The 13676-nt window shown below is 47.1% G+C and overlaps 1 protein-coding gene across 1 annotated transcript; it reads left to right on the forward strand.

The window, feature by feature from the left end:
• Nucleotides 1–648: 648 nt before the first annotated feature.
• ISL1 (ISL LIM homeobox 1) lies at nucleotides 649–12144 on the forward strand. The gene is made up of 6 exons (XM_008575434.1): nucleotides 649–1230; nucleotides 2067–2256; nucleotides 4927–5186; nucleotides 7049–7335; nucleotides 8643–8810; nucleotides 10883–12144. Exons 1-6 carry the CDS (start codon nucleotides 1203–1205, stop codon nucleotides 10997–10999), a joined length of 1050 nt encoding a protein of 349 aa, XP_008573656.1. The 5' UTR covers nucleotides 649–1202; the 3' UTR covers nucleotides 11000–12144.
• Nucleotides 12145–13676: the final 1532 nt, after the last annotated feature.

The raw sequence follows: 13676 nt of genomic DNA on the forward strand, positions 1-13676 counted from the left end.
GGGACCAGCAGAGAGAGAAACTGGACAGGATATAATTGCTTTACAAACTTTAGACTACTGGAAGATCATTTCGCTCTTTGGCTTCGGGTTAGTGATCTTTAACTCTAGGGTTAAACTGAAGAGCAGACCTCGCGGGACGGAAGGAGAGAGAGGCAGTCCGCGGAGTCAACTTCGTTTTACCTGTGCGTTTCCAACCTGATTGTCCGCTACGAGCAAAAAAGCGCCCCATTCCTCCCAACCCACGTTTTTGGAGATCTGAGGTCGGGGTGACGGAATAATGGGGTAGCAGTCAGCGAACGCCTCCTCTGGGTCTCATCATCCCATTCACGGTTCCCCTTCCCCTAGCGCGCCCTGCACATCCAGTTCGGGAGGGAATTCACCCTCCCCAGCAGCCAAGCTGAGCCAGGCCCGGGGCTGTGCGCCAGAGTGTGGGACCAAACCGAGCTAAGCGACCTGTTCCAAGTTCCCCCTTTTCCTAGAGCCCGAGAGGGACCTAGTCAACAGGAAAACCTACCCACCAGCCGCTCGCCACCGGCGGCAGAAAAGTGAGCCCCGCGCGCAACGCGGCCAGCCGGACTGCGGGGACCCCAGGAGCGCAGGGCGGAAGAACAGCGCGACGGGAAGCGAGGGCGCAGGCGGCGCGGCCGGGAAGGAGCAGGGGAGGGGGCAGGAGGAGAGGGAGGCCAAAGCCAGAGCAGCCGGGCAGCCCGAGCGTCGGGGCAGAACAGCCTGAGCCCGGAGCAAGTCGCCTCGGGAGCCCTAATCCTCTCCCGCGGGCTCGCCGAGCGGTCAGTGGCGCGCGGTGGCTGCGAGGCTGAAATATGATAATCAGAACAGCTGCGCCGCGCGCCCCGCAGCCAATGGGCGCGGCGCTCGCCTGACGTCCCCGCGCGCTACGTCAGACCAATGGCGATGGAGCTGAGTTGGAGCAGAGAAGTTTGAGTAAGAGATAAGGAAGAGAGGTGCCCGAGCCGCGCCGAGTCCGCCGCCGCCGCAGCGCCTCCGCTCCGCCACCGCCTCCGGCTTACATTGGACTCCCCGATCCGCGAGGGCGCGGCGCAGCCGGGCAGCGGCTCTCTCAGCCGTGGCAACCCCAGGGGCCACTGTTTCCCACTTAGCCACAGCTCCAGCATCCTTTCTGTGGGCTGTTCACCAACTGTACAACCACCATTTCACTGTGGACATTACTCCCTCTTACAGATATGGGAGACATGGGAGATCCACCAAAAAGTAAGAGGCTATTTTACCTTGTGGGGCTCGGTGTGCTGTTCTTGTGCGGGGGTCTCTCTCAGGCATGGGTGCCAAGGGCTCTTCGCAGTTGGAGTCATTGCCTGGAGAGAGAGAAAAGGTGGCTTTTTCTGGTTGCCGCCACGCCTGCATGCTTGCTGTCGGTTCTGATCTTTGGGAAAGTGATCGTACCTTGGTTTGCATTCGCTCATGTGCCCCTCCAAAACCCTAGCTTTCTGGTGCTAAGCGATGATTTCCTCCTCGGGAATTGTGAGCTCTCCGAGGTTATTATGTTCCAAAGGTCTGCCTGCACATTCAGTACCCGGAGATGTGAATTAGCATTAGACTTGCAAAAGAGAACGAGTGACAACTGTATTGATGTCTGCTCTTGCTAACAATATCCAGTCCTATGTGCTATTTAAGAGCGTGCTTCATGGAAAATATAGACATCCCTGCGTTCACTTAACGCTTCTAGTCAAAACCTTTTCTTTGACTTGACTTATCCATAATCTTTCCCAATGATTATGGCAAAGGGGGGTGGGGGGAGAAATACAAAATGAGCGGGTTTGATTGCGTGCTAGGCGTACAAATGTAGACTATTCAAATCTGTATTTTACATATATTCCACCTCCTTTAAAAAATGAGTCAAGGTTTTGAAGGCATACTTCAATTACCATCCCAAAGTGCAGTACTCCTAAAAAAAGAGAGAGAGAGAGAGAGAGAGAAAAATACTCCACAAAACCTCCCAGAGTACGCCCTATAAGAGAACGACACTAAAAGTGTGTTTATCTCTGTAGGAAGTAAACGGTTAGTCAATCATGTATTTATTTTCATTTCAGAAAAACGTCTGATTTCCCTATGTGTTGGTTGCGGCAATCAAATTCACGATCAGTATATTCTGAGGGTTTCTCCGGATTTGGAATGGCATGCGGCATGTTTGAAATGTGCGGAGTGTAATCAGTATTTGGACGAGAGCTGTACGTGCTTTGTTAGGGATGGAAAAACCTACTGTAAAAGAGATTATATCAGGTATGCCATTTATACTTCTTCCTCAATTTTGTGAGCTTTCCCTGTCCCTCCCCACTGTTTATTTTTTATTTGGTGTGGGTTTGTCTTTTTGCGAAGTTTGCCTTAGTGGGGTCCAGCGTGCAAAAGTTACCCTGTGTGTGTTACAAAAATTAAACTGTCCTGTTCATTTTACTTCTTGGGGTGTTGGGGAGAGCCCTGCACAGTGGTTTTCATAAAACACGTATTGAGGCTTGTGTAATTACTTATAGAATTTGTGATGCTCAAATTATTTTCTCTCACCCTCCTCCCCCTTCCAAAACAAACAAAAAATTTAAGGATGGATAAGTTTGGGTTTCTAAACCTTAAAAGATGGTCAATTTTTATTATATACTGTAGTGTTTCATTTATTTGTTTATTTTAGTTCTGTATTTTATTAGTAACTTACAGATTCTTTAGAGGTATCAATACAATAGGCAAAAGAAAAGTTTGACTTAAGCATGTTTAGAGATGCACTTCGAAAGAGCAAGTAGAGGTATTGCCTCTTTACGTACAGGGTAAAATGTCCTTCCTGGAGGATTTCAGAACCAACTGAAATATTCCTTGCAAAAAGACCGGAAATTTAATCTTTTTAAATATTAACCCTTTGGTGACATCTGACTATCTTTTCTTTCTTATCTTATCTGAGCTGATGAATTAGACAGAGCAGATCAAATTGCCCATCATCTGTCTGTGAACAATTGGTATATTTAGATAATTGAACAGCTTCCTTTCTCACATTAAAATCTGGTAACTGATAAAATGAGCGAATTTGCCCATACACACAGGACTAAAAACATATAGGAACTTTTTGAGTCCGGTATTGTTTTTGTTTTTTCCAGTTTAATCTGCATAGGCTTTGCTAATCTCAAATTTTCTCTGACCTGTGTGTATATGTTAGAAACTTTGTTTTCTGCCTTGGGAAGCCAGTAGAATTTATAAAGAAAATTTTGTTAGTTTTAATAACAAACAGAAGAGATATCAGCTTTGCTAGTATGTTAACTAATAGCAAAATATTATTTAAAATAGATTTTTCAGTGGCTATGAAAGTAATAGCTTTTGTAAGTTATAGGGTTTCTGGAGCTTGAGAACTTTTATTAAAGTTAAAATTTTAAATGCAGTCACAATTTTCTCTTGCTCCCTTAGTATCCAGCATTTTTTCTTCCTTTTTTTAAATCATGAAGCACAGAGGATAATCTTGATAGAGAAAATTGAACAGTGTGGAAAGTTTTTTAATACTTTGGGGAGGAGTGGGAGGAAGTAGGGAAAGTGGGGTACAGGAAGGGGGAGGGATTTTCTAAATTGTTTGGTCACAGGCAAAGTCAAGTCCTCATCCTATGAAATGGAAGATCTCACACTGAGTAGGCGGAGGGAGGAAAACCTTTTGAATCTACCTTGTAACCTCTGACAAATGAGCCTTTTTCATTGTTTACTCGATTGGTGTGTGAACTCAAGGTTCTGGAGAGAGAGAGCCCACTTCTCACCTCCAGGGGTATATTTACCCCTATGGAGATAGTGTTTTGCTCAGTTGCACACAGACCTGCATGTGCCTAATTCTGGATACACGCACTTGTAGGAGGACCCAATCGCTTGTACCTTTTCTCCACTCTGTGTCAACTCTGTTGTGTGTGTGCACACACGCCCCTTGAAATCCTGTAGTTGTAAAAGGAGAACCGAGCAACCGTTTAGGTTTTCAAGTCTCCCTTTGGGGGAGTGGAATACCCTCCTCCCTTTGTGTGGATCTTTTACTCTCTCTTCCATTCTCTGTTTGTAGGAATGGTACACTTTCTGTCATTACTGATAGATGAAGAGGGGGACAGGGAAGTGCATCCTAGAGGGAACCTATTAGGACTGTCCCTTGGTAAGGAAAGGCCAGCAGTGAGGAAGACCTTAGAAGTGGGTCTTTTCATTTTTCAGGCTGGTCATGGCTCTCAAGCAAACTAAAGTAGAGGTAGATTTTTCAGCAACTTGAAAAATATTGTGGAAACAGAAGCAGATTTTTAAAATCATAATAAAAGGAAGAATGGAGAGGAAACTTTCTATTAACGTTGTTGCCTGGAAAATCTTTAGTTGAGAAAGGCTGGAAGGTACTTGTACAGAAGGGGATCTGGAAACCCTCAGAGGTTTCGTTTTGTTATTCTGCTTTTGCATTTGTGTGTGTTTGCAAACCGAGTGGGGCTGGCAATCAGTCCCATCCTCCAAACTCTATTTTTCCTTGGAAGGAGGACTTTTTATTACAGTTTCAGAGATATTTCTAGCAGCAGAAATTTGGGGGATAGGGAGGTGAAAATAAGGGGCTAGAGGCCACCGGAGGCCTCCTGGATAAGATCTGCAAGAGCAACCTTGGGGCTGGTTGCTAGAGCAGCGGCCCAGGTTTCAAATCCATCAATAAATTTTCCAAGGTATGGGCTGGGTGTTCTGAACTAAGAGGTACCGAGGAGACACAGAGGTTTATCGGAAAGGAAATAAATGAAAAGGAGAGGAGGAGGGAGAAAGAGAGAGAGGTTTCGTTTCTATCCTCCCGCTCCCAGCGTCTGTTTGGTATGTTGATTTCTAAGGGCGTCGCGGCTGGGGATCTTGAGCCCGGGCGGTGCCACCTGAAGTGACCCCTTCTCCTTGTGCTTCTCTCCCTGCCCCGGCCCGGGCCCCGCGCAGGTTGTACGGGATCAAATGCGCCAAGTGCAGCATCGGCTTCAGCAAGAACGACTTCGTGATGCGCGCCCGCTCCAAGGTGTACCACATCGAGTGTTTCCGCTGCGTGGCCTGCAGCCGCCAGCTCATCCCCGGGGACGAGTTCGCGCTGCGAGAGGACGGGCTTTTCTGCCGTGCGGACCACGACGTGGTGGAAAGGGCCAGCCTAGGGGCCGGCGACCCGCTCAGTCCTCTGCACCCGGCGCGGCCGCTGCAAATGGCAGGTACTCCACGGCCCGGCTCCGGGAGACAGGCGCCAGGCTAAGCCAGCGGCGCCCCTGCCAGCGTGCCTGCGGCCACAGCAACCATGGTAGTCTCAGGGTGGTCGTGGCGGCGGGCAGCAGTTAAAAGAAGTGTTCTCTGTGCAGTTTGCACTGTGCTCTGCTCTTTTGCAGCCAGGTTCAATGCACTCACTGTCTCCCTTGACTCCCCGAGCACACCTACACATCTGTGTGTCTACATATGGGTACACATGGATGTACACCATTTGTGCACACATGTATACACACGCCCAAACGGCATTTCCAATTCACCTTGGCCTCCAAATCGTGGCTTCCTGAAAACGGACTTCAGCTCCCTACCAGGTATTCTTTTTGTGGCTGCCTAATTAAAGGGGTGGAGCTCTAGGTCCCTGGAGCTTCCCTTTAACCCAGTGAAGGAAGCTTAGGTGGCCTTAATGTCATTTACCCTTCCAAATCCTTTTTCCTTGCGAATTGCTCCACACTCGGAAACATTTTTAAAATTTATTTTTATCCTTTTGTGAGAAAAGGGCCTGAAAAGATATAGTCTTAATAACTGCAGGCCATTGCACAGAGCTGTAATTTAAAACTGTCAACAAGCTAATCAGTGGTAATTGCCTTTTAAAGGGAGCCTGCCTCTTTAAACCATTCATCTACATGATCTGGTGAGAATTTCATCTTCAAGCCTGTCGCTGTAGCTCTAAACTGACCCTATAGGTGTTAGCCTGACCCTAGGGGGTCGTTGGAAGGTGCAGGAATTTGTACCATACAGATCAGAGGGCCCATTCCCCACGAAAGGATTGGAAACAGTAACATTGGCCAGGAGGGAGGCTGCTGGTAAGAAGGCAGAGTGTTTCCAAACCTGCCTTCCGGTCGTGAATAGATCTCCCTTCTCTCCCCCTTGTGCAGTTTTGAAGTATCAATTCGCACTAAACACTGGAGGTGAGGAAACTACAGCTCTCCCGCCTCTGCTTTCTGGCAGCTCTAAGAATTCCGTCCTGGGGGATGTGTGACTAGCTTGCATGAGGGCAAAAGCAGGGGTGGCAACTCCTATTCACTGCAGCTGTGCCCTGCTCGTGGGGAAACACAGAGGAGGCCGAAATATTGGGAGGGAGGTGGGGAACGTTTCCCAGTCGTTTATCTAGGCGTAGGCAGCTCAACAGTTTCAGTTTTCCTTTGCTTGGATCAGCCCGTCTTAGGAACCTCCATGTAGATTTAATACTAACAAAGACCAGGAACTGGAGAGAGGTTAGAAATACTGGATTTCTTTAGCTCCTTGACATGACTGTCCTCTCAGACTGAAGTTCAAGTCTTTCTGGCAGAGTTCTTGTCGGCTTTCCCATGCAGAGGTCCTGGCCGATGTAGTGTTTCTGGCTGTCACTGGGGGTGTTCTCCGTTTCCTTCCATGGTACCCCCTGTGGCCTCAGCCCAAGAGTAACCTCCCAGCCAGGAGGTGGGAGTGAGTACTCCATGTAACCCTGGGCCCAGTCTGGGTACCAGGAAAGGCGAGAAGGGAGGGAAAACAATGCCGAGAAATGCCGCCCCTGCCGCGAGCAAGGGGAAAGACCCTGAGACGAGCTCCCCTTGGCTAACGTGCTGTTGACACGAACAGGATCAGGGGCGGGGGCTGCGTTCCGGGCCGGGATTACTCAGCATTGACCTCTCGAATTAGACAGCGAGATTTTATTCTCCCTTTCGCCCTCTTTACGCCCACCTCTGCCGCCCCCTGGTTTTTGTGTCCAGGCTGCAAAACATTAGGCCATTGTCTGAGAGCCGCAGGGCAGGGGCGCACGGGCCGGCGGAGGGCGCCCGGGACCCCCGCGCTCACGGCAGCCCTTGCCCCGCAGCCGAACCCATCTCCGCCCGGCAACCGGCCCTGCGGCCCCACGTCCACAAGCAGCCGGAGAAGACCACCCGCGTGCGGACTGTGCTGAATGAGAAGCAGCTGCACACCTTGCGGACCTGCTACGCCGCCAACCCCCGGCCCGATGCGCTCATGAAGGAGCAACTGGTAGAGATGACGGGCCTCAGCCCCCGCGTGATCCGGGTCTGGTTTCAAAACAAGAGGTGCAAGGACAAGAAGCGCAGCATCATGATGAAGCAACTCCAGCAGCAACAGCCCAATGACAAAACTGTGAGTGGCCCCGGGGCCGGGCAGGTGACACGAGGGGGAAGGAGACGTGGCGTGCGAGGTGCGTTCCTGGTGCCCAGCCTGGCGAGCACGCGGTTCTAGGTCCTCCTCGCCGGCAGGAGCCTGGACGGGCGGCCCCCCATCCCCACCCCCACCCATGCCCTGGTGGGAGGCAGCCTGGCGCCGGGCAGGCGGTTAGGGAGGTCCCCGGAGCTGTGGGAGCGGCCGTCCCTCCCCCGGCCGAGCGGCGTGGGTGGGCTTGTGCCCTTCCACCTCACTCGCACCCCACATCCCGGAAACGGAAGGACGCGACCACCCCCTCCGAAGATGGGTGGCCACGAGGCCTGGCCCGGGTTTACCAACATGCAGGTCATCAGTTTCTCATGTACCAAAGAGGAGGGAAGTATTGCACCTTGGGTTCCTGTCTATATCCAGGGCATCGGTGGGCAGGGCACCCAGCGAGCCCCCCCATCCAGCATACCCCACCTTTGGGGTAAGGCCTGCCGCTGTACCTTCAGTCCAGCGAGGTCCCCTAAGGTGGCCCGCACAGACAAGGCACCCTCTGCCGCAGGTCAACCCAGGCCTCTGCAGAGGGGTCAGACCCGGTACTGTTATCCACTATTATCACAGGCCCATGGCAGCATTCTCCCTGCAATCCTCCTGGCAAAGTTAAACTAAGGTTTCTTTCTTTTTTTTTTTTTCTCTTTTGAGAAAAAAATTTTACTGCTTTGGCCCTATTTTTAAATGCCATAAAACCCACTGTCATTAAACTTGGCAGGCCAGCTAAGACTGGGCCAGGGCACTTTCTAAGTTGGTTAGTGCTTTATAGCACAATAGCAGCCAGACCTAAACACTTGGTGAAGGGGGTGGGAGCTGGCTCTGCGAGGTGAACTGCTTAGAGAAAATGTGCAGCTAACTGAATCTACCTAGAAAGCCACCATGTCTAGAGGCTGAAGGGAGGCCCCGCCTGCCTCAGCTTTCTATTCCTGGGAGGCTATGGTCTAAGAAGGTGGATGGGAGGAATTGTGATGAGTTATGAAGACAAGGGAGAAGAAGAAAGTCGTAGTAGAACCTGGTTTTATAAGGTCCAACCAGAGCTAATAGTCCAGCCCACAGAAGCAGAAAAACAAAACACCATAAAACAAAACTGAACTTCAGCTAATATCCATAGGAGCAGCAGATTAACTGAGTCAATAAAGGCCACTATATAGATAAGATAATACCAGGGTATATTTGCTTAGCCTGTGCAGACAATGGAGGGAGGGAGTTTGCTCATTAATATGTTGGGATTGGGGGGGACCTATTCACAGAATATCCAGGGGATGACAGGAACTCCCATGGTGGCTGCCAGTCCAGAGAGACATGACGGTGGCTTACAGGCTAACCCCGTGGAGGTGCAAAGTTACCAGCCACCTTGGAAAGTACTGAGTGACTTCGCCTTGCAGAGTGACATAGATCAGCCTGCTTTTCAGCAACTGGTAAGTGTCAGCTCCCATATGGAGGAGGCTGAATTCCCAACAGAAAGGAGATTATGGTTTAACTGTCACATACTAAAGATGGGGGGGTGGGGGAGTGCCTCCTTTTCCCCAGTGTTGGGGAAAGACCTAGAAGGTGTGGTGCTGAAGAGAAGGGAGGCAAATGCAAGGAAAACAAACCTCCTGTGAGTCTTTCTTATGAGACTGCATAATTTGACGATATAGATTGAATTTTCTATCAATCAGGCCTGCTTTGAGGGATTAACTTCAAGGTGCTTCACTAGATAGCATGCGTGGGAAGGTGTACAGGGTTGCAAAATTATGCGTCTTAGACTTTTAGACTTGACAAGGACTTTAGAGTTCACCTTGGCATTTTGATCAACTATTACTAGGTTTACTCCATCCTCAGCATCTAGAGAATGGGATATTTAAGGACCCAAATTAAGGTGGTTGTAATACATAATCGATGTTATAATACATAATAAGTGTTGTTATCAATAAGCAGCAGGTACCATTCTGGGTACAATTTTTTAAAGTATCAATAAAGAGATTCACTATTCAAATAGATGATTGATGTAATTTTTTTTTTTTTTTTTAATATATCCCTTTCTGGGACTGTCTTAATCTAAAAATGTAGGACTTCTTAAACATTTTAAATGTGTGAGTTCAAATGTCATATAGTCCATACTGTGTGTCATGTATAGTAAAAGGACCATGAGCTCTACCAATCAGAGACATAGTGTTTATTTAATCTGTGAAAACCTGTTTTAGTGTTTAACATGTTTTACACATCCAGAGAAGAGAAAATTAATTCACCTCTTGCCTACAAAAGGCTTAAGGGGTCAAGATAAATAAAATATTAAATACATGTCCTTTATACTATGGTATATATACACATGACTTTATTTATTTATTTATTTTCTTAAAGAGTTATCAGCACTTTTGAATCCTGTTTTAGAAAACATGAAGATCTATCCTAAAAGCTTGTTCCTTCCTTTGGAGATAAAGCTGTAGTTGAGGTTAGCTTTTTACCCTCACATTTACCCAGCGGGCATTTGCTTTCTCAGTGTCAACAGTTAGGTAATTGGCCAAAGGCAAGTGGTTGAAAGGGCTTGGCCCCAGGCTTGTGTCTGTAGGTGGGCCAACCTAAAGGCCTCACAGTGGGAATGTTTTACTAGGGTTGAAAGGAAGGTTGACTCTGGAACTAGAAAAAAGAACTTATTTTAAAGTCATTCATCTGATGAGTTATTTGAGCAAAATCTAAATCATAGAAGGAAGGTAAAGGGAGGGTTCAGGACAGCCAAGTATTTGCACCTTCTGAAAATCTAGTGTCAGATGAGAGCAGTGGAGGGGAAGCTGAGGCGAGGTAGGGGGTGCGGCTGGAGAAGGAACTTTACAACAGCAACACAGTGCTTTTTGGGTTAAAAAGAAGGAGCCAGATATAATTATAATGCGGTGATGTTATAATATATAGGTCTTTTCTCAGAGGGAAGAGCCTGATTTAGAGAGAGAAAGGGAGAGAGAGAGAAAGGCCAAGAGGCAGCAGGACCAACAACAAGGAAGAAAGCCCACGCTGTGAGCCCTCTGAGGAGTTAATCATTGTTCTGTGCTGCCTCCACTGAATCTCCCGTCACACGATATGAGCATGTGTTATGGATTTTTCAACTCAAGAAGAGAGGCTTTGATGCCTAGAGACTTAGAACTCGCCTGCTCCCAGGGCAACATGTAGCCAGCAGGATAATTTTATTTTGAGCATGCATGGTAGAGTTGTGATGCCGTTTTACAGTGGGAAACACATTTGTTCTTAAATAATTTAATGCAACATAATGTTGAGAATTCAGTTTGAGTTAAAACAGATCTTTTAGAAGATGGGAAAGCGAGAGGATTTCTTCTCAAGTCATTTTCCTTATAGGCTTTCTTTAAGCCTGTTAAAATCCAGTTAAATATGTGGACATCTTTATCTAGCTATCTGTCTACACAAACACTTGTACATTCATGCACATTATGATGAGTTTATAATTTTTTTATGAATACTATTACAGCCTCCTTTATTCATTTTTCAACCTTTTATGCAGGTCAATTTTTCAGAAGGAGGACCAGGCTCTAATTCCACTGGCAGCGAAGTTGCGTCGATGTCCTCTCAACTCCCAGATACACCAAACAGCATGGTAGCCAGTCCTATTGAGGCATGAAGAACAGTCATACAGATGTATTTCTTTTTTCCCTGTTGGAGAAAGTGGGAAACTATAATGTTGAACTCCGAAACAAAAGTATTTAACGACCCAGTCAATGAAAACTAAATCAAGAAATGAATGCTCCATGAAATGCACGAAGTCTGTTTTAATGACAAGGTGAAATGGTAGCAACACTGTGAAGACAATCATGGGATTTTACTAGAATTAAACAACAAACAAAACCCAAAACCCAACATATGCTATTCAATGACCTTAGGAGTACTGAAGAAAAAAAAAAAAAAAAAAAAGACGTTTTTAAAACGTGGAGGATTTCTATTCAAGGATCTCAAAAAAAGCATTTTTGTTTCACTGCACATCTAGTAAAAAGCAGAAATAGAAATTTTTCTAGTCCATCCTAATCTGAATGGTGCTGTTTCTATATTGGTCATTGCCTTGCCAAACAGGAGCTCCAGCAAAAGAGCAGGAAGAGAGACTGGCCTCCTTGGCTGAAAGAGTCCTTTCAGGAAGGTGGAGCTGCGTTGGTTTGCGATGTTTTTAGTTGACTTTAACAAGGGGTTAATTGAAACCTGGGTCTCTTAGCATGTCCTGTAGCTGTTTTTTTTTTTTCCTTTTGCTCCCCCCCTTTTTTTTGAGATCCATCCTCTATCAAGAAGTCTGAAGCGACTTTAAAGGTTTTTGAATTCAGATTTAAAAACCAACTTATAAAGCATTGCAACAAGGTTACCTCTATTTTGCCACAAGCGTCTCGGGATTGTGTTTGACTTGTGTCTGTCCAAGAACTTTTCCCCCAAAGATGTGTATAGTTATTGGATAAAATGACTGTTTTCTCTCTCTCTCTGGAAATAAAAAGGAAAAAAAAGGAAACTTTTTTTTTGTTTGCTCTTGCATTGCAAAAATTATAAAGTAATTTATTATTTATTGTCGGAAGACTTGCCACTTTTCATGTCATTTGACATTTTTTGTTTGCTGAAGTAAAAAAAAAAAAAAAGATAAAGGTTGTACCGTGGTCTTTGAATTACATGTCTAATTCTATGTGTTTTGTCTTTTTTCTTAAATATTATGTGAAATCAAAGCGCCATATGTAGAATTATATCTTCAGGACTATTTCACTAATAAACGTTTGGCATAGATAAATAAATAAATACGATGATCCAGGGTTCCTCTTTTATATGTTTACAAGCAAGCTATTAAAATGTCTGAAATTAAGGATTGCATGTGAATTGGGGTATACTGACATACAGTATATGTTGTATTGCAAGTAGTTAATTTAAGGTTGAGTTTGCAAGTTTGGATTTCAGTAGTTGGATCAAAGTTGACTTGGAAGTTCTTAGCTCTCAGCTGTGATGTTACTGGTTCTGTGATGTTCTCTGTCCCGTCCCCTACCTTTCCTTCCTCGTGTCTTTTCTTGCCTACCCCACCCATCCACCAACCCCAGGTAGAAAGAGGGTCGTACTTGAAATGGCTTTTGATTCGGAGTCACTGTTTTATTTTCTTAGAGTAACTGCTTTTATACCAAAGTTCCCTGTTTAGAATTGTTGAAATGACCCGCATTTCAAATATAAGCTCTTGCTAAAAGAGGCTTTCTGCCTAGCGAGGTATGACCATTATTTACCAATGCCGCAGATTGAGAAATGCTGCTTTATTTGCGGAGAAGGAACAGGGCGGGAGAGGAGTTTTCTCAGCAATTCCCACACCAGTCAGTGTATGCATTTTCTTGCTTCCCCCCCACCCCCACCCCGCAGTCTTCCCGTCACCCCTTCTCCCCAAACTCCAATTTCAAAAACCTTGGGAAGGGTGACTGGCTGGTGGGGAAAGCGCGGCATGCATTGGGTTGGATAACCGCCTTTTGTGCGGTGGGGACCGGGTCGTGTGCTTTTGCAGGCCCACATCGGCAATCGAAGTTACGTGGACGTGCTCTCTGGGACATTTCCCCCCTGGCATGTAGCAGTAGTTCATGTGCTACAGCCAGAACCCAGGGATAGATAAGTGGCAGTGCCCGAAATCGGGCTTCTCGGTGCTTCTTCGTTTGCAAGCGTAGTTAGGATTTGGGGGCTCCACCCTGTTTCCTCTTCTCCCCCCTCCCCTACCCCAGGATGATACTTTGACTCTTTGGAAACTGGATTCACGTGTATGCGCGAGTGTAATGCCCTTTTCAATATCTGACAACTCTTCAATAAATGCGAAAGCTAACGTACCCTAATCGTGTGTGGTGTGGCGCCTGACCGCTTCGGGGGCCTGGCCGAGCCCAGGGAGGAGGCCATGCTGGAGACGGGCGAGCCCCGCGGCCCCCGGCCCTCAAGCCGCTCCCACCCTCTCCAGACCTGCCGCAAGTCGGGAAGCGAGCCCCAATTAGGCTTTTGTTTGGCATCGTTCTGCATAACGGGTTAATTACAGGCTCTAACGTGGAGGCAGAGAGAAAACAAACTTTGCATTGAAAATGTTACAGTGCATTAGACATGCCCGTTGATTACTTTGATTGTTGTGTCTCATTCTTGACAGAGGGGTAATAATTTGGCCGGCGGTAATAATGGCTTGTAGTCGTCAGTGGAGAAAAACAAGAGTTATGTCTTATCTCACACGGATCTTCTCCAGGAAAGGCTCCCCCCCGCCCCCCGCCCCCGTGTCCCTCCTCTAATCTCTTGCCACCGGACTTGACTCTCTCAGCTTCCCATCC

The sequence above is a fragment of the Galeopterus variegatus genome, unplaced genomic scaffold (genome assembly GCF_000696425.1).
Source record: "Galeopterus variegatus unplaced genomic scaffold, G_variegatus-3.0.2 Scaffold1186, whole genome shotgun sequence".
In the NCBI taxonomy this organism is placed as follows: Eukaryota; Metazoa; Chordata; class Mammalia; order Dermoptera; family Cynocephalidae; genus Galeopterus; species Galeopterus variegatus.

Excerpts from the sequence above, each read along its gene's own strand:
- ISL1 (XM_008575434.1), top strand. The coding sequence starts at position 1,203 with ATGGGAGACATGGGAGATCCACCAAAAA. Across the intron at positions 5,187-7,048 it reads GCGGCCGCTGCAAATGGCAG|CCGAACCCATCTCCGCCCGG; the intron begins GTACTCCACGGC and ends CTTGCCCCGCAG. Across the intron at positions 8,811-10,882 it reads AGCCTGCTTTTCAGCAACTG|GTCAATTTTTCAGAAGGAGG; the intron begins GTAAGTGTCAGC and ends CCTTTTATGCAG.